The sequence below is a fragment of the Drosophila ananassae genome, chromosome 2R, assembly GCF_017639315.1.
Source record: "Drosophila ananassae strain 14024-0371.13 chromosome 2R, ASM1763931v2, whole genome shotgun sequence".
Taxonomy (NCBI): domain Eukaryota; kingdom Metazoa; phylum Arthropoda; class Insecta; order Diptera; family Drosophilidae; genus Drosophila; species Drosophila ananassae.
The window spans coordinates 21,179,935-21,203,553 of NC_057928.1; the positions used below are offsets into that span (position 1 = coordinate 21,179,935).

The 23,619-nt window shown below is 42.5% G+C and overlaps 7 protein-coding genes across 8 annotated transcripts; 3 read left to right on the forward strand and 4 right to left on the reverse strand.

Moving 5' to 3' along the window:
* Positions 1 to 50: 50 nt before the first annotated feature.
* Positions 51 to 1,147, reverse strand: LOC6507904 (DNA-directed RNA polymerase III subunit RPC8). The gene is made up of 3 exons (XM_001956532.4): positions 942 to 1,147; positions 398 to 880; positions 51 to 340 (listed from the first exon to the last, which is right to left on the reverse strand). Exons 1-3 carry the CDS (start codon positions 1,050 to 1,052, stop codon positions 200 to 202), a joined length of 735 nt encoding a protein of 244 aa, XP_001956568.1. The 5' UTR covers positions 1,053 to 1,147; the 3' UTR covers positions 51 to 199.
* Positions 1,148 to 1,190: 43 nt separating this feature from the next.
* LOC6507160 (serine/threonine-protein kinase RIO1) lies at positions 1,191 to 3,329 on the forward strand. Its single transcript, XM_001956531.4, has 3 exons — positions 1,191 to 1,397; positions 1,457 to 2,779; positions 2,838 to 3,329. The coding sequence occupies exons 1-3, from the start codon at positions 1,338 to 1,340 to the stop codon at positions 3,204 to 3,206; spliced, it is 1,752 nt and encodes a 583-aa protein (XP_001956567.1). The 5' UTR covers positions 1,191 to 1,337; the 3' UTR covers positions 3,207 to 3,329.
* A 101-nt stretch (positions 3,330 to 3,430) lies between these two features.
* On the forward strand, positions 3,431 to 6,404 carry LOC6507161 (aminopeptidase Q). Its single transcript, XM_001956530.3, has 4 exons — positions 3,431 to 4,039; positions 4,093 to 5,473; positions 5,526 to 6,058; positions 6,112 to 6,404. The coding sequence occupies exons 1-4, from the start codon at positions 3,447 to 3,449 to the stop codon at positions 6,341 to 6,343; spliced, it is 2,739 nt and encodes a 912-aa protein (XP_001956566.3). The 5' UTR covers positions 3,431 to 3,446; the 3' UTR covers positions 6,344 to 6,404.
* Positions 6,336 to 16,945, reverse strand: LOC6507903 (ATP-binding cassette sub-family G member 1). 2 transcript variants are annotated; one of them, XM_032454815.2, is made up of 8 exons: positions 16,788 to 16,945; positions 13,655 to 13,853; positions 13,375 to 13,593; positions 9,066 to 9,195; positions 8,046 to 8,584; positions 7,464 to 7,988; positions 7,150 to 7,406; positions 6,336 to 7,084 (listed from the first exon to the last, which is right to left on the reverse strand). In XM_032454815.2, the coding sequence occupies exons 3-8, from the start codon at positions 13,463 to 13,465 to the stop codon at positions 6,743 to 6,745; spliced, it is 1,884 nt and encodes a 627-aa protein (XP_032310706.1). In that variant the 5' UTR covers positions 13,466 to 13,593; positions 13,655 to 13,853; positions 16,788 to 16,945; the 3' UTR covers positions 6,336 to 6,742. The 2 variants fall into 2 exon arrangements, with proteins under 2 accessions (XP_032310706.1, XP_001956565.1); XM_001956529.4 differs by having other exon boundaries at positions 13,375 to 13,853.
* Positions 16,946 to 17,469: 524 nt separating this feature from the next.
* On the reverse strand, positions 17,470 to 20,018 carry LOC6507902 (acyl-protein thioesterase 1). Its single transcript, XM_014910017.3, is given in 7 exon segments — positions 17,470 to 17,720; positions 17,722 to 17,775; positions 18,722 to 18,739; positions 18,848 to 19,391; positions 19,457 to 19,488; positions 19,560 to 19,662; positions 19,878 to 20,018. Coding segments are annotated over 6 exon segments (891 nt in total). The 5' UTR covers positions 19,608 to 19,662; positions 19,878 to 20,018; the 3' UTR covers positions 17,470 to 17,525.
* A 102-nt stretch (positions 20,019 to 20,120) lies between these two features.
* Positions 20,121 to 21,449, reverse strand: LOC6507901 (PCI domain-containing protein 2 homolog). The gene has a single exon (XM_001956527.4). It carries the CDS (start codon positions 21,370 to 21,372, stop codon positions 20,182 to 20,184), a length of 1,191 nt encoding a protein of 396 aa, XP_001956563.1. The 5' UTR covers positions 21,373 to 21,449; the 3' UTR covers positions 20,121 to 20,181.
* Positions 21,450 to 21,769: 320 nt separating this feature from the next.
* Positions 21,770 to 23,570, forward strand: LOC6507162 (1,5-anhydro-D-fructose reductase). The gene is made up of 5 exons (XM_001956526.4): positions 21,770 to 21,997; positions 22,065 to 22,170; positions 22,341 to 22,483; positions 22,541 to 23,239; positions 23,297 to 23,570. Exons 2-5 carry the CDS (start codon positions 22,108 to 22,110, stop codon positions 23,343 to 23,345), a joined length of 954 nt encoding a protein of 317 aa, XP_001956562.2. The 5' UTR covers positions 21,770 to 21,997; positions 22,065 to 22,107; the 3' UTR covers positions 23,346 to 23,570.
* Positions 23,571 to 23,619: the final 49 nt, after the last annotated feature.

A 23,619-nucleotide genomic window follows, 5' to 3' on the forward strand; every position in this document is an offset into this window, starting at 1 on the left:
TGTGGAATCTGTTTCGGAAATATGTATGTAAGAAATGTAAGAAAAAAGAGTTTTACAGGTTTTGATTCATTTTCTATTGCTTATATGAACTTAAAAAAAGTATACAAACTTATTTATGGTAACCCCTTCTAACCCACCCACTTAATTATTAAACAAAAACTGGTATTCTGTGGTTCGAGAATATCCTCCTCGAGAAGTGTCACTCCTCGCAAGCACCTTCTCCATCTTCGTCGTTTTCATAATCAATGTTGTCCTCGCCGTCCTCATCGTCCTGATCTTCTTCTTTGCCCTGCTGATCCCACCAGGAGAGCACGCCCAAGCCGGACTCATTAATAGCGCCCTAGGAATCGGCAAATAAATGTAATTTCTTAAAATGGTCAGGTGAAAGCGAACTCACAATAATTTTATAGGGTGTTTTGACCTCCTGAGACGTAGTGGATGCTGCAGCCGAGGAAGTGCTGGCTCCCTGCTGAGACTGGGTCTCCGCCTTGGGTGGTCCGATAGGCGAAGTCTCCTCGAATATCTCTCTTGAGACGCGGAACTTAATGGGCTCACCTACATCCATGAAAAGATCGTGCTTGGCCCCGTCCTCCAGCGGGTACTCCCATACCCATGCCTGCTCCGCCTCGTCGAATCGCGAGGGATGCTGTAAGGCGGCGTGTGGGATAAGTATGTCATCGAAAAATCCGAGGGTTACATGGACGCCCTCTCTGCTGCAGTTTCGGATTTTGCCGGTCAACACCGTGCCCACCATCGGCCTAAAGACGACGTACCGGAAGAGGACCTCTGTGTGCGAGGCTCCATCTCCGGGCAGGATTATAGAGTCCTTTAGTGAGACAATTTCCTTAAGGGCAATGCATAGGCCCACATTGAGTAGAACCTTCAAAGAAACCAGGTAAACAATTAGATGGTAAACGTTTCACTCCAAAAATTTAACCCACCTTGTTGGCTAGCTTGCGGTCGATTTCGTCGCGCACAGCGTCCACCAGCTGGAGATTAAACTGGTCTGGAGCAATTCGCACGTTATCCTTTAGCTCGGCTAGCACAAACATTGCGCCAAGTAGTTAAAATCCTCGAATTTACACTACAGTTCGTTCATTATATTCAAAACCAAAACACCATGTGTTCAGGGCTGACGAGTTATCGATAACCTCATATTCTTAAGATTGGACTATCGATAGGCAACTTCTGGCAATCGGTATCCCTGGAAAATACCAAAACAAACCCCAACACGTGCAAGTCTTGCGATTGTGTAAATTTTTGAAACAGATTTTGTGAAATCCGAAGCTTTTGCATTATAAATATCACAGAATTACTGATTTCCTGCATTCCATATAATGAGCGACGATCCGCACAAGTTCAGTGACGCCGAGGAGGACGATGACGACCTTCATAATGTGAGGAATAAAAACAAAACTATAGCTTTACAATTTCTAACTATTGGGAAATTCCACAGTCCGAGTGGGTAAACGATTTCAAATCGCTTACGGTGAAGCATGAACTCTTCAAGGATATCAAACTAACAGCCAAGGAAGCCAGCGACGACCTCGTTCAAGTCCTTGAAGCCAACAGCGATGGTGAGGATGCAGATGAGGACGACAATGTCGAAGGCTATGACTACGAGGAGGATGACTATGAGGATGGCGATGACTATGATGCATATGAAGAGTCCTATACCGGCTTCAACAAAATGAACGTCCAGCCTCAGATAACAACTAACGCAGCCGGCAGAGCAGGATCTGGCAGTGGCTCTGGAGTGGGACCACAGCGTGTGAGCAGCTATCAGCCCAATGATAAGCTTCTTCGCCGGTATTCCGCCCGCATCAATGTGGAGAAGTACGATCCGACGACGAACATGAGCGCCCAGGCGGCCAACAGGCTAGTGAACTTCGATCGGCGGGAAAGGACACAGGTGCGTGATAAACACGACCGAGCCACAGCTGAGCAGGTGATGGACCCAAGGACGCGTATGATCCTATTCAAGCTACTCAATCGCGGCATGATTCAGGAGATCAACGGCTGTATCTCGACAGGAAAAGAGGCGAATGTCTACCATGCGGTTTCCAAGGACGGAAATGACGAGTTCGCCATTAAAATCTACAAGACCTCCATTCTGGTGTTCAAGGATCGCGACAAGTATGTCTCGGGAGAGTTTAGGTTTCGGCACGGTTACTGCAAGCACAATCCCCGCAAGATGGTGCGCACCTGGGCGGAAAAAGAGATGCGAAACTATTTGCGAATGCGTAATGCCGGTGTCCCTGTTCCAGAGCCGATACTTTTGCGTTCGCACGTCCTGGTCATGCGTTTCTGTGGTCGCGATGGCTGGCCGGCTCCCAAGCTGAAGGACGTCGAAGTGAGCACGTCCAAAGCGCGCGAGTTGTACCGCGACTGTGTTGTTATTATGTGGCGTATATACAATCAGTGCCGTTTGGTGCACGCCGATCTCTCTGAGTTTAATATCTTGCTGCAGGACGGGCAGTTGGTTATTATCGATGTCAGTCAGGCGGTGGAGCATGACCATCCGCACTCGTTCGACTTCCTTCGCAAAGATTGCACCAATATTTCGGAGTTCTTCCGAAAGAAAGCGGTGGCCACAATGACCGTAAAAGAGCTGTTCGACTTCATAACAGACCAAACCATCACCGAGTCGAATATGGAGGAGTGCCTGGAACGCATCTCGGAACGGATAAAGGACAGAGACTTTGATGCCATCACGGCGCAGGAGCAGATTGACGAGGCCGTTTGGCAAAACACTTATATTCCAAAGCGGTTGGACGAGGTAGAATCATTTGTATACTACATTTTATTTTTATACTAAAAGAAATGCATATTTTTAGGTTCATCACTACGAGCGCGATGTGGCCAAGGCCAAGCAAGGAGTGCAACAAAATCTCATTTACGGCAAGATCACCGGACTTAAATCCGATCTAGATGTCCAACAGCAGCCCGATGTCTTAGAACCCAAGGAAGGTTCACAGCTAGACGGAAGTGGTGGTGGTAGCGAGGAGGAGGACTCCCAGGATGAAGAGGAAAATGAGGAAGATGGTTCACGGTTTAAGAATTCGGCTCGACCCCGGGACGAGTCGCCGGAGAGTAAAAAGGCCCGAAAGAAAGCCGTGAAGGATGCCAAGGCAGAGCAGCGCAAGGTGAAGGTGAAAAAGCATGTGAAGAAACGGAAGGAAAAAATGGGAAGCACGAAAAATTAAACACTTTGTAATTTAACTTGGTTTAAGTTTAAGGTTTTTAGAGGAAATCCCATGAAAAGTAGCATATTTATAATTGTAAAATGTAAAAAGTGTATATTCTATTACAAGTGAAAAACTACAGAACTACAAACATTTCGATCCTTGGAACACCCTTTCAGCGTAAAATTGGCCATTACTAGATTCATTCTGAAATTTAACAAGCTTTGCTTAGTTCAGTTGGTGTCTGTTTCTTGAATAGCAATGTTGTGCATTTTTTTGATCGCTTTCGTCCATTCTCTATCGATTGGAGTGGCCGACTTGAATGTGGATCCCATCTACTACAATGTTTCCATCCTAACCCGCCTGGATGGCGGGTCGGCCCAGAACCGATACGAAGGATTCGTGGGCATCGATGTGATGGTGAAGAACTCCACCAAAAAGATAACCATTTTCGCCTCCGATCTGAACTTATTCGCGCAAAGATCGTGGTTGCTTCGAAAAACCACGGGTCGTCGCATTTCTGTGGTCAAGGCTACTCGGAATAAAAAATCTTCTACTCCCGACGAACTGACCATCTTCTTAACGCACACCCTCTGGCTGGGCGAGGTGTACACGCTGTACATGTACTTTCAGGGGGCTCTGAACAGGCCTCAGAAGTTTGGATACTTCTCGGTTCGTTACAATACACCAGTGCCCCATTTCTATGCCATAACGCACATGGAACCGGTCTACGCCCGCTACGTTTTTCCCTGCTTTGACCAGCCGCATTTCCGGACCAAATTTCATCTCCAGATGATCCATAACAAGCAATATGTGGCCCTAAGCAACATGCCTGTTGCGGAGAAGAAGGCTTAGTATGATAATAGAAACTATCCACTTCCTTGTCATCCTTATTTCCATCTTACAGCCCACTTCTCGAAAACTACGAAATGACCATCTTCGAGGACTCTCCCCCGCTGCCCACACACATGATGATGTGGGCACTTCACTCATTGGAGAATGTATTAAATGGGAGTACCAATGGCAGCGAGGGTGCAGAGATCGCCGTTTGGGCGCGTCCCAATCTGACGGACCAGCTGCATTATGTGCTGGAGGTGACACCGGAATTATTTAGCACTTGCGAGAGCCGGTTCGGCCAGCCTTTGCTCTCTGGCAAAAGTGGTAAGTTTGACATTGTGGTGTTGCCAGAGTACTCGGATCAGAGGAGCAGCTTGGGCTTGTTGTTCATTGGGGAGGATGAAATGGGTCCGAGCTATGCATCACAGGAGATCCTGCACGAGAATCTCGCGACATTGGTGGTCCGCCAGTGGTTTGGTCGACTGGTGAGCCTCGAAGACTTGAGCTCAGCATGGGTGCGCAATGGCATTAACTACTACCTGGCCATCCAGGTGGTTGCCATGGGTCACCAAGACCTGCGTCACAACATGTCCCGTTTGTTGAGCATCCGTTTGAAACTGATGGAGAGGGACTCCTTGCCCAAGACGCGGGAGCTAACGGCACATCTGCGTGGCCATGTACACCGGGAGCTGCGACACTCCAAGATGTGCCTGCTCACCCATATGCTGTGCATGGCCATTGGCGAGAAGGCGTTCTACGACGGAATCAAGAACTTCTTCAAGCATTATGCTAACATGACTGTTAGTCCAAAGATCTTGTGGCAGGAGATTCAGCAGGCTGGACGGAGGGCACTCCACCTGCCGCTCAGCTTACAACTGGGCACGGTTATGCAGTCGTGGTTCCAACAGCCCGGCTACCCCCTGATAACCGTGCTCCGCGACGACCTAAATAAGACGGTGACCCTCAGACAACAACGATACATCCAGACATCGGGCATGGGAATGGAATCGAAGTCATGTTGGTGGCTACCAATCATGTATATCACCAAGACGCATCGGGTGCCCCAGACCGAGTGGCTGGGTTGTCACAAGAATAGCCCAGAGCTGCGAATGTTGGAGTTGCGAAACATTTTCGAGGCTCCGGACGAATGGTTCCTGGTTAATACCGAGGTGGCGGCGCCGATACGCGTCTACTACGACCTGCAGAACTGGCGTCTTCTCACTGTGGCTCTGCGGGAGAACTTCACCCAGGTGCCGGAGGTGAGTCGGGCCGCCCTTTTGGACGACGCCCTTCATTTGTCGTGGGCCGGATACCTTCCCTATGGTGTCACCTTAGATCTGATGCGGTATCTTCAAAACGAGACAAGCCACCTCGTCTGGCAGACGGCCACATCGAGTCTCGAGAAACTACACAGTATTATGCACCTGACCACAGGCTATCGCATCTTCAAGGTGCGTTTATAATGACTATATAATACTGTTCCTAAGACTATTCCTCTTTTAGTTGTACATGAAACAGTTGGTGGGTCCACCGTTCAAGGAAGTACTGAAAACGATGTCATCATTAGACAATAGACCCCTTCTTAAGCCAAAATCGCTCGGAACTGAGTCCATTAGTTCCCTGGGAGCAATGCTCTATCGGCTGGCATGCCAGTTCGACATCCAAGAGTGCATGACGGATGCCCTGAACAAGTTTAAAGAGGCTATGACTAGCGGCTCCACGGCCACCATACCCGAGGGACTCCGGGGTACGGTGCTGTGCATTGGCATCCGGCACGGTGCCGAGGAGTTCTGGCTGATGGTGCGGGACATGTATCGACAGACGCATGAGGAGACCGAGAAACGTGTCCTCCTGAACTCATTGAGCTGCACCACCGAGTACTGGGCTCTGAGGAAACTGCTCCTCTGGGCTCTCGATCGAAAAGTGGTTCCTCGTTCCCTAACCGTTGGGCTCCTGGCAAGTGTGCTGAAGGGATATCTGGGCTACTATCTTGGAAAACAGTTCCTAGTGGAGAGCATGGACCAGATCCTGAGACGGTAAGTAGAACACTTTAATGAATTAAAGTTCTAAACTTTCCTAATCTTTGCAGATTCAACAGCATGGCCATTTTTTCAATTTTAAAGCCATTTGTTGAAACAGTCACCTCGACCGAAGAACTCAACACGTTGGAGGAGCTGTTCCGCGAGAAGCTCTCCGAATCGTTGCAGTCCCATATTGGCGATCTAATGGAGAGTGCCTATGACCAGGTCAACTGGCGGAAGTACCAGTACTATGAGCTCCTGTTGGCCATCAGAAATTACACAATCGATAATCTCGAATAGACGAGTTTTGGCTTTATTTTTTATAGATATTATTCGAATTAAATCACTTTTACCACGAAAACTTTATAAAATGTGCTGGCTCCTTAAGGAAGATTATCGATTCCATTTCGGAATTTTGAATTTTGAAATACTTTTCTCTAGAAATGGGGTTTATCCAAAGGGGGGTGCCCTGATATGTCCTGGACTGGAGCTCGTTGATGGTTTGTGCCTTGAACTTAATCCTAACTTAGATCCTAGCCTTAGATCTATTTTAACGGAGTTCCTGTACTGCCAGGGGAATGATGCTTATGTACACGGGGAGTATCCATACATACGTCTGATAAAAAATAGAACATCACAGCATTGCCTAAAACTATGGAGAGTAAGATTCATTTGGAGTATCTGCGGGACAGATGTTGCTCATGTATAGCATCGTTTCCGCAGGCTGATGTACATTATCACCCGGAAGAAGAGCATCAGCATGGCCAGCAGACCGAACTGGTGCAGCATGGACACCTTTTCCACGTCCAGGAATTTGAGCAGCACTCGTGGATCACTGAAATGGCAGTAGATCTCGTCGCAATCCAGCTCTTCCCGCTGGAATCCGAAAACGGTCAAGACCAGCGACACCACGCCCACCCGGATGTAGCTGAACTTCATCAGGATCTGCATGCCGGCGGTGATCTGTGGCGCAAAATCGAAACCATACACCGCCAGACCCATCAGTGGTGCTATAATCATCGGACCCACCACACTGCCATTCTGTTGGAAAACAAATTTCCTTTTAGCCAAAAAGTATGCATTACCAGGTGGGATCTGGTACTCACCGTTATGCTGAATGTGGCACCAATGGCCAGGCCCATACCCTCGGCCACCAGGGAGATCATCAGGCCGACAGCCACAAAGATACCAAAGCGCCAGAGCTGGTCCGGCAGGCCGGACATCCAGTAGGTGACCGCCATGAAGGTGATGTTCAGCAGGACTTGTACCGGCAGCCGGGACACGGTCAGAGCCATGTAGTAGGGTGTAAGGGTGTACCAGCGGTTGAAGGTCTCCTTCTTGACCACCTTAACCTCAGCGGGATCTACATAGAAAGTGAAACCATTAGAACCTTAACCCTTAAAATCTTTAGAAGACTTACAGCTCAGAATAGGCACCATCACCTGGGTGTAAACGATCATGAGAACGGCGCCAATGCAGAACTTGAGATGGTCGAACATGCGGCTTCCCTGGTTTCCCAGCTTGTAGAAGATCATGCCAAAGAAGAGGCCGCACAACAGGTGGTGGAAGAACTGGATGGTCAGAGCCAGACGAGCTCTCATTATCCGCAGAAGCATCACCCGCATCAGGACCACAAACTGCCGCACTCCGGAAATGCCACGTCGATCCGTGTGAAGGCGCCGCGAAAAGGCCTTCACCTGCTCCAATAGGGCACTGGTGCCTCCGATCAGGGTGCCGTCCGTGGAGGCGGCACTTCCGGCAAAGAAGGCTGGCAAGAACGGACGCTTCGGCTGCTCCACAAACATGGTGGTAACCGCTTGCTGAGTCTCCAGAGGTGCCTCCAAATAATCGGATTGTGTGGCCATATAGAAGAGCTTGCCATTCTCGGTTAGATCACTGAGAGTCGGCACCAAATGCCCCTCCTCCGCGTCTACCAGCTCGATGACTATGGAGATCGGGATTAAGGGTTAAGGAAATCCAACAAACTGGGTGTGTTACTTACTGTAATCCGAGGGGCTGTAGTGTCTGGGGCAGTCAATCCTGGCCAGACGCAGGAAGGGAATGGTGGCCTTCGGACTGCCCTGATAGACGCAGTTACCCTTGGCCAGGACATAGATGCTATCGAAGTAGTTGTATATGGTGGCCGAGGGCTGGTGGATGGTGCAGACTATGGTGCGTCCTTCGTGGGCCATTTCCCTCAGCAGCCGGATGCACTGGGCCGCCGTCACCTCGTCCAGTCCGCTGGTCGGTTCGTCCAAAAAGAATATGTTCGGGTTGTCGATCAATTCCAGAGCAATCGACAGTCGCTTCCGTTCCCCGCCACTCAGTTTCTCCGCGGTAACATTGCGCCTGTGGTTGAGATGAAGATTCTCGAGGATGTCTGTGACGACTTCGGCCTTTTTGTGGCGATGTTTGAGCTTGAGATCGGCGGCCAGGTTCATCAGCTCCTCGACGGTGAGGAGGGTCTGGTGGTGATCGTCCTGCGTTATATAGCAGGCATTGTCCCGCTTGATCTTGATGCTTCCAGTAACCCCTTCTCGCCTGGAATAGAGATGTCATATATAGATTTTATAAATATATGATACGAAAATAGCCAAATCCAATAACAATATCATTGCTTCTACAATGATCTGTGGCCTAATGACTTGCAACTCTATTTAAAACTTGGTAAATTTCCAAAACCCATTGTATCCCATTTCTTTGTAGGGGCATTAGTGTCAGAAAAACTTTAAAGATGTAGCTCGTTACGATCCAGAACCTCAGCTGTTTTTGAAGAAACCCCGCAGTACCTTTCAGAATCCATCTGACATTTCGCATTTCGTCAACGGGTGAGAATGAAACTGGTTTAACACATTTTTTTTCTACCCAAATGTATTTAAAAAATGTTATTCTCTTTTTCGTATTTTTTTTGTTTTTTTTTTAGAGGCCTTCTTTTGTTTTTGTTAGAATCCGATGTTGGAATGACTTCGACACCTTTTGTTGAGTGCAGTCGGATCTGGTTTTTTGGATTTGATTTGCTCACCTGAATCCCGAAATCGCGTTCAGCAAACTGCTTTTTCCGGCTCCCGAGGGTCCCATGATGGCCGAGAGTTGTCCGTTCCGGAAACTGCCGCTGACTCCCTTCAGTATTTGACGTTCTCCGGTGACGCGAACTGAAAATAATTTAATCATAAATTAATATGCTAAATACTTTCAGCAAAATAAAAAATAAAATATAAACAAATTTGTGAATCATAAAAAATAGCAAGCATCTGGAAATAATATATTCTTCTATTGACGTATAGCTATTTTTTTTTTTTTTGTTAACTGGTTATTTTAGCAGATTTTTCAGATCGGCTATAAGGTTCATTATAATCTAGTTCTATACAATTTTTTAGACATACAAAAAATTTTACTTTTCTTTGGAGTTATTTGAGAAAAAGTAACTATTATCGGGTATTTGGATATTTATTTCCGCAGAACAAATAATTACAGAGTCATGCTGGTCTGGAGAAGATTGCATGACCCGGCACTTTTGCGAGAAACCAGCTTCCAAATTGTCTGGCCCCAACACCTGAACTGAAGCCACACCGGAAACCCTATCCCACGTGTATAATTTATTCGTATTCATAGCTCCATAATGGGGTGGAAAAATTCAACGAAACATAGTCGAAAATCTGCTTGTTTTTTTCCAGAGAATACAATACTATGATTTTGTTTTTTTTTAAGGTACTATACACAGATCGAACCTGACCTGCATTCCGAATAGGCAGCAAACTGTTGAGTCTCAATGTGCAAATGAGTAAAAATATGTGTCAATGCCACCACCACCGTTCTTATCAGTGGTGCAGCTGTGATCAGCACCACTTTGAACGGCTCGAAGGTCTCGTGCAATAATTGATACCTCCTATTTTTGTTGTGGCTTCTCCCACCAGACGGATGATTCAATTTATAATTTTATTAATTAATACTTTGTTTGCAAAACTGAAACATATATGTAGTTGCTGCTATGCTGGAAGAGCAACACATCCGCTTGGTGGCAAAGACATTGGGTTATCTACAGGTTCATTTACGAATTTTTCAAGGCCCAATGGCTGTCTGGTGCCACATAATTCATGAACATTGACTGACATTGATAAGAGCGCATCGAATAGATTATTTTGCCAATCTATGAATGCGTGCCAATCTAAGGTTTACTGAATATGTTCCTTAAACATGTGTCTATAACACTTCATACATTTTTTTGACCTGCATTAGTGACCTAGTTCTTACAACCCCCACAGCTGCCAATTAACATTCATGCCACAACCAAAGCAATTTGGATTTTTTGCTACTGGCTCCTGAGTCTTGACAAAAAATTTGTCAGCTACCAAGCTACATATCAATTAGCCTGGCCGGTTTACAATCTTTAAAGTCTTCCGATCACCACGTTCTGAGCACGCGCAGCCCCTAAAAAAACATAAATTGTCAGCAAATTGCCAAACAATCGGTGGAACGTTGGTTCTGGCCAGGTTATCGAACCAACTTTATCCAACAATAAGCCATGTTTGATGGATGGCTTCTCCCACGATTCTACGTGGGTCACATACAGAGTCGTGACAATCTCAGCAGCTTTTTGTAACATTACCAGCCAGAAGATAATATGGGATGTGATTCAAAAAGCCTAAAAAATCCATAATCTTTAACAAATAGACCTAATTAAGAGGTGTGAAAATTTACACGTTTAACGTTAAAACAATAACACTTCACATCTCATCAAGAAACAATCTTGTGGCGTCTTAATTATACTTTTTAATTGGCAGAACAAATCTTTGACTTTAAACCGACATCTGGTTGAGTCACTACATTATCGGCCCCAAGACAAGATAATTGGATGAAAGTTAATCTTGAAGCAATCATTATTTAACTTAATTATAAAGTCAATTGCATTTGGTTTGCAATTTAACTTTCAAATGCAATTTCGCATCAAAATCAAATCAAAATTCATGGCTTAAAATCTACAACTACAATTATTTCTATTTAAAAAGTTATCTAAGCCCTTTTAAAACGTATAAATTTAAAAAAATTATAAATTCAAAATAGAAAAGCGATGCCTGCCCTTGAAAAAAAAGGGATAAGGTCCAATTATAAGCTGATGCAATTTATATCCCCATCTGGGCATTGATTATTTCAAGCCCTGTTTATAAAGCAACTTTTCAACTATTAGTACCAGATTTGTCTAGTCAATAATTAGAACCAATTGGCGAATAAGTACTGATATTATACATCTTCTCTGAAGATCACTGTCTCAAAGTCCCTGTATTGAAATCACAACTCAGGCAGCTCCAACGTGCATTCCATTTAATAGTCGAGTCTACCCCTTGGTCTGGGATAAACCCGGACATTGACTGTCTGACTAATCCCGATAATGCCCCAGGGAACTCAAAAGGGGTACTTTAAATTGAAAAAATAAAAATAAAAAATATCAAAAAAAAATAGTAGAAAACGTGTCTGAACGTCGTCGAGTTTTTGGAGGGGAAAATTATTCAATCAATGTTGGGCAATTTTCGCTTTTCACTCTCTGCCAACATAATATTGTAGCTGTTGTAGTTGCAATTGTTGCTGCTGCTGTTGCTGTTGCTGTTGCTGTTGCTGCTGCTGCCGATCATGATGATGATGTTGCTGGTGATGATGAGGTTAGCTAGTTGGTGATGTTTTTGTCGCTGCCACTAAACCGCACCAAAACCACCACAGTAGTTTCCATTGATGCGGGGCACATCGAGGAAGTCGCCATGTGCATAAATGTATATGTGTTTGGAGATAAATGTGTACACAAAATATTAAGCACATACTTATTTGTCCACATAAGCATATTTATTCGTACAGTGCCTACTGGTGATATAAGTGTACATTCCAACAATAACCAGCAACTGTGCAAACTAAACTTATTTAAATAAATTGATTTTGAACAACTCTAAATAAGAGTAGATGTGTATTCTTGCCATATATTTATGTCAATCACTGTCCCGCCATGCATTTTCGTGTTTATCATTCATCATTGTATTCCACATGGCGACCACATTTGGCGACATCTCGCACTCTGCTGCGAGTTGCACGTTGCACATGGCGTATGAGCAATAATTAATCATCAGGCGTACTTGAGTTTTGAATGAGGAACTAAAGTAGAGTTGCTTGTGAGCACATTTCGTAAACAGTTCCAGCCCATTTAACACACGATGAATGAAGTTCCTCTAAACACTAACAGCCCACAATGCCCGACTGCACTTCAGGGCCAGGGCATATCTAAATAATAAACTGTCGTGATATACTTTCTAAATGATTACATTCAAAACCAGACTTTTGAGCTACGATTATGCTAGATAGTTCTATTTCAAGATGGTTCTATTCTAGAAGATATATGTATGGAATTTAGTCTTTTAATTAAACTACTCTAGACTAAACTTGACTCTCTGCACTAATGCATTGCATTATCCAATTCAATTCCAATTACACCATACGTTCGATTCTGTGTCAATGGCGTTCATGGCGTTCGAAAAAAATCCGTGCCGGACTCCGTGTTTGACTCCGGACGTAGCCTCTACTTTAAGCTTTTTACGCAAACAAAACCCGGCACTGTCACAATTAGTTTCTTGTCTCTTTTAAAGTGGCAAAGGTTATGGCCATAAACGTGGACCAGAACGTAAAATGTGTTTCAACTGGGTGTATCAAGCTTTATATTTATTATACTACATACTCCGAAAGAAAAACGTAACAAGTTTTGCAATTGACACATTAGAAATATTAAAGTAAAAGGTCAAAACATCGTTTTGCTTTTTTGGCCCCATAATTATGGAGCAGTTAGCGCTTGGCCAGCCAGCCGCTTGGCCATTTCGGCCGGCGGGGAAACATTGCACAGAGCACATAGAGCCACATAACGCTGGTGGAAGCCAAATAACCAAAGTCAACTTTGAGGTATTGGAGTGCAAATAAAACCTCTGCCACTGAAACACATTTCATAAAAAAATACATATTTGGTTTTTTGCAGACACGTGAATTAAGCAATAGTGACGTGAAGGACTTGGTTATAAAAATATTAAAATGCCCTCAAGGAAATTAACCCAAAAAATTAATTCATTTTTTTTAAAGGCTTGTGGTTTAAATTATAGTTTAAATGACTCAACAAACATCACTTATTTTTTGTTTTGCTATAATTGTGATACTATATATTAACTGAATATAAGGGCTTATCATTTTTAATTGCAACAATCTGTTATTAAAACTACAAAGTAGAGCTACAATTTCTATACAATAAACTTGACTTATTTCAATATAATTGCTTGGTTTTTTAAGAAATTAAAATTACGTAAACTTACAAAAGTTTTTGCGTTCCTTGACGGTATAGAAGACGTCTTGAAACTCCACATCTTTGGATTGTTTTGACAGAAGATTCCTCGACTGTTCCATGACGGATTTGGAATGGCTCGTCTAATCGTTATTTAATGCCACTCTCAAAAACACATATATTATTATATATTCTAATTCGGCGTCGTTGGTGGCGGAGTGGGACTGGATGGGTGGGTCTGGACTCGGTTCTAGATAGATACTTATGCTGTCTAGATACGTGCCCCGATTTCCGAATGTGTCATTACCTACCGCACCAAAGTCGGAATTGGAATGGGGATGGTTGCTGTTATTTATTTATATATTTTTTACTCAGTTATTTTTTGTTTTTCTCTCGAATATTGTTGTTTATTTTTTGTTTTTGTTACAATCTACACAAACGCCTGGCGTGTGATTGCAGATATATTACCCGTTTTGTTTTGATCGCGTTGACTTCTTCCTCGACGACGCGCTGGAAATAAAAATTAATCATTATGGATTTTGACATGTGTGGGAGAGAAAGAAACGTGGCCAAGGGTATTCAAAAAAAAAAAAACAAAAATTGAATTCCATTTATCAACAATTTTTCGGATTATCTTGGCCTGGCCTTGAATTCTATACGTTTGCAAATCGAATTGATAAGGATTTTAAAGTACATTAACACTTCAAATATTGCATTCATTTAAATGAACTTTTTTAAGAAAAATAAGTGTATTTCGAATTTCAAAAACTTCATTATGCCTACTCCTATATGCCCTTTTAATTGAACTTTAATTCCGACCCCAAACGACATCATTAAATAATAAGTAAAAAATATATATAATATTATTCGTATAATTATTGTCTAAACGTGTGAGCTTTTGTGATTAAGAACAGCTGTTGGGAATGAATGGCTTTTGCATTTTTATTAGCCCATTATTGAGCAAGTCAATGAACTGGAACATACCAAGAACGTGTATAGTTATTAATCATAAAATTATGGCAGTTGAGCTTGAATCTAATTTGGAGAATCTTGAATATTATAGTCCAAAGAGCAGGGCAGTAATAGAAAAATAATTTTTCTATTTGATTGCGATGTTATCCTTCAAATCCATCATGCATTAGCAATAACTTGTTTACAAAGTATGTCTGGAAAGAACTGGCTTTATTCAGGATATATGTACATACTGCACAAAGATACATAAAACGTGAAAATAACATATAACCCATTTGCCTCAAGATACCATCGTAAAAAATCAGCAACAGGAACGTGCGAGTGTGCAGTTGAAAAACTTTCCGTTGCCTGACTTTGAGGGACTCCTTTTAAGTATATGGGTAAAAAAAAAGGGTAATAAAGACTAAACGAGTGACTAGGATTGTTTCGACTAGAAAATACCTAGGAAATATAGTACTAAAATCCTAAAATCCGGCTCATTTAATGCTAATCAACCACTAACGAGTCTGAAAACTACAAACATTAACAGACGGCGGAGGCTGTCTATTGTGATTTTTTTTTGTTTTTTTTTATATCACAGACTTATCACGTTTTCGTCATCAAAATTGCGGTTCGTTCGTTTCACCCACAGGCCATTACATTAAACGCTAGCTTACAACTTGCACTCGACTTGAAACAATGCTTTGACGATTTAATTTTATTAAAGCATTTCCGACTTGAAAGATACGAACTGCACGAGCCCCGAGATTCTTTTATGAATCACAGCTCCTAAAAACATAGACTTTGGACTTGGGTCCCCTAAGTGCTTACAAATGTAAACAAATATGTATATCACTTATAATATATTCCAAATACCTAAACTGTTCCCGAAATTATGCAAGTAAACAAGTCTTAAAAAAGAAGTATTATATTTGCTTTTTTAATGTTTTTGGCGTCGTCTGATTATTCGAAATCCCCTGGCGCCTGATGACGGGTCTGAAGAAAACCTGTTCTTGGTTCTAAAGAAGAAACCCTTCAGTTCCTTCGTTTTGGTTTTATTCTTTTTGTAGGGGAGCGTTCTTCCAGAATTGAAAGATACAAATGCATCCGAGAGTTCGTGTTGCTCGTCGCATCAAATCGCAATGAGGAAATAAGCATTGTGTTGATAATAGATTGGCTAATTGAAAGCTTAAATATGCATGCCAATCTGGCAGGCATGCTTCAACCAGCGACTTATGTTAATTTTTTCGTTTTCTGTCAGATTTATTTTCCATTCTCAGGCGTCTCTTTTCGTGACGTCAGGTGGCAACAGAGGCACAACAATTAAGCTAAACTCTTGACCCGAACCGACTAGTTTAGCATACCGAAAAATCAGCTTATTCCCCACCGGCAATTTGGACTCGAGTAAATCAATTATTTCTGACATAAAACTAATCATTTACCTTCTTTTTTTGTTAGCAAATTTTAAAATATTATTTCAATTGCTGGGTTAACCCAAAAATTCCCCGTCAGTCAATGACGTTCTTTCTAAAAATTAATGTCTTAAATTTGCATAAATTTAGATAAAAAACTGGATTTTAGAAGATAATTGGCAAACATTAAATTCAGATATTATAAATATATTCTTCAATTTAACTGCTTGACAGATTCTGGATAATATAGCGCCACAATAATTTTTAGAACAGTTTAATTTTGGTCTAAAGATGACGGGCGGTGCATTTAAATTATTAACTCTCGTCACATGGAAGTGCAATCCATAAAACTTGAACTGCGGCTGTCGATAAATTATACATTTAAAAATTTAACAAAGGGATCGAGTTTGGCGAACAAGTAGTTAATCACTTGTTTACTGTTTATTACCCACAAAAGTTATAGGTTAGTGACAGAAAATCAATGGTTTGGATCATTCTTCATAACCGAAATACACATGTTGCAAAAGCTCTATTAAAAAAATATTCGCAGCTCAGGTGTTTGAAGAATATGCAGTTTGGTTCAATTTGCATTTATACAATTGAATAGGTTTATTAATGATGAGAAAGAAGAGTTATTAACAAGCTTGATTAATTTCCATTTGATTAATGGGCAGCACGAGAGTTGTAGACACGAAATGTCATATTTTCATATTATTTCATTATCTATCATATGCAGGAATTCGCATTTTTTTAAAAGATAAGGCTTGTAAATCCATATAGCTACATTTATTGATAATTTGTTTAAATTTTATTCGCAGTACATAATTTTATGCAAGTGCATTTTTAGATTGTAGAATTTTGTTCTGTTCTAGTGACTCTGTTGAATAGCAAGCACAAAAACACAATGCAATAGCCTTCGTCTCCTTTGTGTATAGAGCCAAAACCCAAAACAAAGCGCCACACACGAAACCACATATATTTCGCCCTAATTCAAGTACTTTGAAAATATTGCGAAATTGATTTTATTGGCATATATGCATGTGTACACTTTATAGATTGATTTTCCGCTTTCACTTCTTACATTGGCTTTGGGGATTGCGATTTAATATTATTCCCGGCAACGAGGATAAGGCGACGCGAATTTTGTAGCTTCAGAAGCACTGGCGAAAACCGCGTCCACTCTCGGCGGCGGCGTGAAATCAACTGACCGCTCAATTCCGGCAGCCCAACGGCTTGTGTTCCGTCCGATTTTTTAACGATTCGTCACACATTACTTTTGATGGATCTTAGTTGCAATAAGTAAAGTTTATATAGGCTATATATACAATGAATACATTTATATCAAGATATAACAAATTAAGCAAGCTTAAAAACTGATATCTTTAAAAAAATTGCTACAGTTTTTCGAATAACAAATCCAACTTATAAATAAAAGTAAAACTCAAAACTCAAAAATTAAAAACAAGTCGTTTATTCATATTTAAAAGCGTAAATTCTTTTCTATTTGATTTCCTACTTTAAAAATATATACGTTTTTTAATTTAGGCGCCCATTTTATTTATCGATTGTCAAAGCTGCTCTTAATCAAAGCTTAAACAGTGCTTTTAAAATCACTAAAAAGCAGTAACACTTTACAACACTGGCCAACATATTTGAAAAATACAGCTTACACAGTTTAAAAAATACGTTTATATAACTATTAATATATTGGTAAAAAATGTAATGGAGGGCCCCGATTTATGATTAAGTATTTTTCTCATAAGTTTAAGAGCATCAAATAACTTTATTGGCAATTCGCTTTGGCGAACCAGTTTTCTTGTCACTTCACCAGGTGAAAGGAGACAGCCTTTTCATAGTACCAAGTCCATTTTGAGTGTGGTTTGTGAGTGTGTATATGTACAACGTAATTACTAAAATACAATTCTCGTGCGGCTCGAGACATCTTGACTAGGGTGAGGAGCTTTGATTTGTGGAAGGAACCTTCACTATTCTAGCACTGGCTGCTGCTGCTACTATGATATCCCGCAGCATTGTGCCCTTCTAGCCATGTTCTGGCCCTCCCAATGTGTCTGCAAATATATAGATGAAAGATGGTGAGTGGTGGCGGCTAGACAGCGGTCTGGGGGAGAAGGGTTAACAGGTGAGTACGTATTTAAAACATGGTCTGATATGTGCCCAGGATCTGGAGTTCTTAAGCTGAACAACAACCGGATTGTTTATTGCCATTGGTTTGAAACTACAAGTGAACGATGCGAATCTCAAAATGTAACCAGTGCACCCGCGGCTCTACAGATGATTGGTTTTCTGTTGCTGTTCGAAAAAAACAATAAACGAAAAATAAAAAAAAAACAAAGAGTCAATTGAAAATGGATAAAATACAAAAGATTTCAGTTAGCTAATTATAACAAATGGATTAAATTATGTTTCTTTCAGTTAAAAATCTGAAACAGCACCCGATGGCCAGTTAAAAATATAAAATCAATGAGAATCGAGCATTAATGGGATTAGTTATCCAAGGAAATCTAGGGAATTTGTCGGACCAATTTCAATTTTCTTTTTGCTGGATTATATAACTTTATTAATTTCAATTAAAATACGCACAAGACCGAAGTAAGTAAAACGAAATAACTAAGCAGCTAACCAATATCAAAGAGAGTCTTACACTCTAACACGTCTTCGCCCAGACGAATTTCCCTCGCAAATTGCTTGTATTTTGGCATTTCATTAAATTTTAGGTTTAGGTATAGCTACGTGTGTGTATAATTGATTGCTTTCGAATTGATTTTTAGTGATAATTTCCATAAGTGGGCTACGCGAGAGAGGACGAGTGGACTCGTACTCGATAATTTGCATATTTCTCTGTGTGTGGTACTCTCTTACTGCGCTTGGATTTTCAACGCTTTAATTATGTTCGTCTGCTCCATGGTATTTCGTGATCGTTGGAATGCAACGGGCTGGGTCGGGGGCTTTAGTACGTTCTAATAGAGTGCTAAGGTTCATTGGAAATTAGTTTACCCATTTACTGATTATGTCCTGTAATTGAAAAGAGCAAAGAAAGGGTAATGAAGTTCTTTAGCGTTTCATTAGCTTATTAAGTTCCAGCACTTTGCTGCAACACCCCCTCCACCACTTCTTACTCACCTTGACGTCGTCCATCTCGTCGTCGGACGACGAGTGCGATAGTCCACTATAGGTCTTGAACGTCACATTCTTCATGAACGACTTGAGCAGGCTGGCACTCAGCTGGCCGAATTTGTAGGGCACCACGGGATCGTAGTCGCCATGCGCCTGGAAGATGGGCACATCATCACTGTTGACCTTGGCGTCGGGGAACTGCTTGTGAAGCGGCAACCAACAGGACAGAGCCACCACACCGGCCAGCGGTTGGTCGTAGGTCAGCGCCGAATACAATGCCAGGGCACCACCCTGCGAAAAACCGCCCAGAACGATCCGGTTTGCGGGTATTCCAGCACTGACCTCCTTTTGAATCATCCCGTGTACGCTGTCGCGCGCCGCCTGAATGCCAGGCTCGTCCTCCGGTCCGCCAATGTCCAGGGTCTTCAGATCAAACCACGATGGCATCCTGAAGCCGGCATTTAACGAAACAGGCTGTGTGGGGGCCGTGGGGCAGATGACCTTCATGAAGGGTGGCCGGATGGCGGCAAGAGCGCTGCTCCACCCATGACTGAGTTGGTAAAGAAGTAAGTTTTTTGTAAGTTTGGGCTAATAAATGTATTTTGTAACACTTACCCCGTGTCTCCCAAGCCATGCATGAAAATCAGCTGAAAGTAGATGGTAGAATTGGAAAATCTGTTAGTTTGGTGCGGGGTCAGAGGGTCAGAGGAGCACCCACCGTGGCGGTCTGTTTGACCGTGGCCTCGACAATCACCGGCGCTGACATGTCTTCTCTTCGATTGCACTAAGGGGATGATTTCCAGGTACGTTGCTGCCGCTTTCTGAAAAACAAGACACCACACAAATTAGTTAGCTGCCTGGAGCCGCGATTTAGTTATGTCACGTTGTAAACGTAAAGCAAAATTAGTAATATTGATTTTACGATAGCGAGAGGTAACACCTCGCCGGCTGAGCTGGGTCTAACGACGCTCTCTCCAAAACATCGTTGACACAAAGGGCAAAATTAACCCAGCCAGTGGACACGTCCTTCACCTACCTTGTAAAACCCAGGTGAGTTTTGTTTAAATTTGTTAATTTCGCCCCTGACCGCTACGAAAATAGTAGAGGTGGAGAAACATCGATTTTGAAAATGTTTAGATACATCGATGTTACATGGCTATCGATATTTTTGTCACCTCATTTAAAAAATTGTTATATATCGATATATAGATCTGTGGGGATGCCACTTTAAAGTTTAAAATCACAAACTGCAAAATTTCATTTCATGTAAGAAATTAAATCATAAAAAAACAAATGTACATATATTTTCTGTTTTATTATTAAAATTAACAATAAATGCATTAAGTGGATAATAAAGGCGGGAATGGGATTTGCTTTGACACCACCAGTTTGTTGTGGGCATGTGAGATGTAGCCCTTAATCTTTCCCTCATAGATGAGGTTGGCGATGATGCAGTGCGTCTCGTCGAGCGATACATCCGTTACACCGACAAACTGCAGGGCGGAAAGGAAGTCACCCATGTCCAGTTGATGTGTCTGCCGGATGGCGAAAACTTTCTTGAACAGGTTCCTGTAAACTATGAACTTCAGTTTCTCCACCAGAAGATATATGCCGCTGCGAATCAGCACCAGTTCTTGCTCTCTGACTATCTCATCGAAGCGCTTTACATTTCCCGCCTTCAGTGCCAGTGCCAGGTCGTGGAACAGCAACAGGTCATAGCGCTGGAGTAGGGTTTTCCTGGGAAGATAACCGAGCAGCATCTTTACCGGCACCAGGTAGATGAGTATAAGCCGTTTGTTGCTGGCAAAACGATCCGGACAGTGGGTGAAGGCATACGATAGGTCCTCTACAGCCGCTTGGTAGTTGGAATCGAACATGGCTCGCCGGCCCACAAAGTATTTGTAGGTGACCTGTTCTGGCAACGGGAAGGATTCTTTAAAGGTGCAGTTTTCGATTGCCCGGATGAGGGGCTTGCAGAGATGCAGTTTGTTGATGCGGAAGTAGATCTTGAAGAGCTGATTGATCAGATTCATCATTCCCAGGCGCTTGGTGTCCTCCTCGGAAGCTCGTCCGTCGGCAGCGCACACCCGGAAACAGGCCATCATACAGTCGGCAGCCTTCTCCAGGATATGACCCGGGGTGAATCCACGGCAGTGTTTCTCGCATGCCTGTGCCAAGTACCTCAGATCCAAGCACACGCGGTACATCAGTGGCAGGCACCAATTCTCGTCTTTTAGCTGCTGGAGAAGACGCACCACCGCTCCACAGGCTGCCGCCTGCTGGTTGTAGGCCTCCATGTAGTCGGGAGGGTTCTGGGCCAGGTGGTACAGGACTTTCATGTGAGCGGTTACCACTTCATCCAGCGGAGGCTTCAAAAATCGCTCCACCAGCTTCTCCGGCTGGGCGATGTACAGGTTGTGGTTCTGCACATGGACATCCCGCAGGGACATGTACGTGCCAAGGGCTTCGCCATCGTAATCCTCAATAGCGTGTAGAACGCTGGACAAATAGTTATTTACGGTGGCAAACATTTTTCCAAACTATTTATTTTCCAAAAACATAAACACCCGGCAGCAGTGTGACCAGGCTTCAAAACTAGGAAAATCTTTTCGGTGCTCAAATCATTATAACTCTAACGGTTTTTTACCGATTCGAATAAAAATAAAAATTGAAAACTTCGGATTATCCGTTTATAATAAAACTTTTTCTCTTTTATTGTTTATATATTAAGAAAAAATTACAAAACACTAATAAAAAATAATATAAGGAACAGATACACGATGTTTAAACTCTATTGGTCCTCAAAGGCATACAATTTCTTGTTCAAAAATAGTTTTCTGAAAACCTCTTTTCCATTTTGTGCAAAAAAAGATCGAATTATTTTAATTTAGCACTCTGTGAAATTAACGACAAAACTATTAAGATGTATTAAGATGGAAGTCTCTTAACTAAGGCTTATAAGATTTAATTAAACTTGGTTGACTATTTTATAAACTTTCGTTGTTGGCGAATCGATTATGTTTCGCGAAGGTCTTGTGCTGGCCCACAAGTGTCTAAATTTAAACTATTTACGTACATATAGACCGTGCTACCAAAGCTGTCACAACAAATTTCATTTGTAGTCAAATTTACAGGCCCCTGTGTTTAGTTTTTTCGGTAAATTATAAATTACAACTTTGAAAACACTTAGTTCCGCCAAAAATCAATTCATTTAATTCTGAAGGAGAAGCAGGACTTGCCGGCAAGGGAACTGAAACAAAAAAGATATGTCAAAATTTCTACTGAGCAATGGGAAAAATATGCCTATGGTGGGTCTAGGCACCTGGCGGGTGAGTTGGAGGTCCAAAAAAATAATGGAAATGCCATTAAATAATAACCATTAAAGAGGAATATGCAATTGCTTGATTTCATGGTCAATGTCAAAGCTCAAAGCGTTTTGCAAGTTCTCCGGATAGCTTTTGTTGCATTTAAGCTTTTAACGTGATTTTTTTGTTTAAAGAGTCCTCCGGAGGTCATAACACAGGCCGTCAAGGATGCCATTGACATTGGGTATCGTCACTTTGACTGCGCCCATATTTATGGAAACGAGAGCCAGGTGGGGGCAGCTCTACGCGACAAAATAGATGAGGGAGTCGTAACACGGTGAGAGAATGGTATATGCCCTATAACTGCTTAATATTCATCTGAAAATCCTTCCAGGGATGAACTATTTATCACAAGCAAACTCTGGAACACATACCACAAGCCGGAGCTAGTCCGTTCCGCCTGCGAGACAAGCATCAAGAATCTGGGTGTGGGATATTTGGATCTCTACCTAATGCACTGGCCCATGGCCTACAAGTCGGGGGACAACCTTTATCCCACCTGCCCGGATACAGGCAAGGCCGTGTTCGAGGACATCGACTACGTGGACACCTGGCGGGCAATGGAGGATCTGGTGGACGAGGGTCTGTGCCATGCCATCGGGGTGTCCAACTTCAATGAGCAACAAATCAACCGACTGCTGAGTGTGGCCAAGCTAAAGCCCGTAGTCCTCCAGATCGAATGCCATCCGTATCTTCGGCAGAAGGCTCTGATCACTTTGTGCTATGACAACGCCATCGCCGTTACAGCTTACAGCTCCTTGGGATCGGGCCACACACCGTACGAGAAGCCCGGTGCCTATCCGTTGCTCCAGCATCCTACCATCCTGGCCATTGCCGAGAAGTACGGCAGGACACCGGCCCAGGTCCTTCTCCGTTACCAGACACAATCAGGAATTATTGTTATACCGCGATCCGTGAGCAAACAGCATATGTACGACAATTTCAAGCGCATCTGGGACTTTGGACTGGCCATTGACGATATCAAGGCTATTGATGATTTGGACTGCAATGGCCGTTTCATGACCATGAAGGCGTAAGCTTAAATTAGAGCTTTAAATTGTAAATAGAACCAAACCACCATCTTTTTCAGGGCTTATGGACATCCTCATCATCCTTTCGAGCTTGGCCAGGGAAAATAATGCATTTCAAAGTATTAATTGTAAAGGTTCTGGATCAAGTGGCCAAAACCGAAACCAAAAGTCTCAATTATCCTGCATTGATCCTTTCATTTAATGTCCCAAAGAGGAAAATCGATTTATACCATTTACCAAATCGAAAAAAGAATATTTGTTACAAATTCACTTATGTTAGTAATACTTTAATAAATTTTAACATATTTACACGACAATAAAAGTTAAATAATAAGTTATTTGGAATGGAATTTAAATCCTTTATTAAACCAGGATGGGGGGA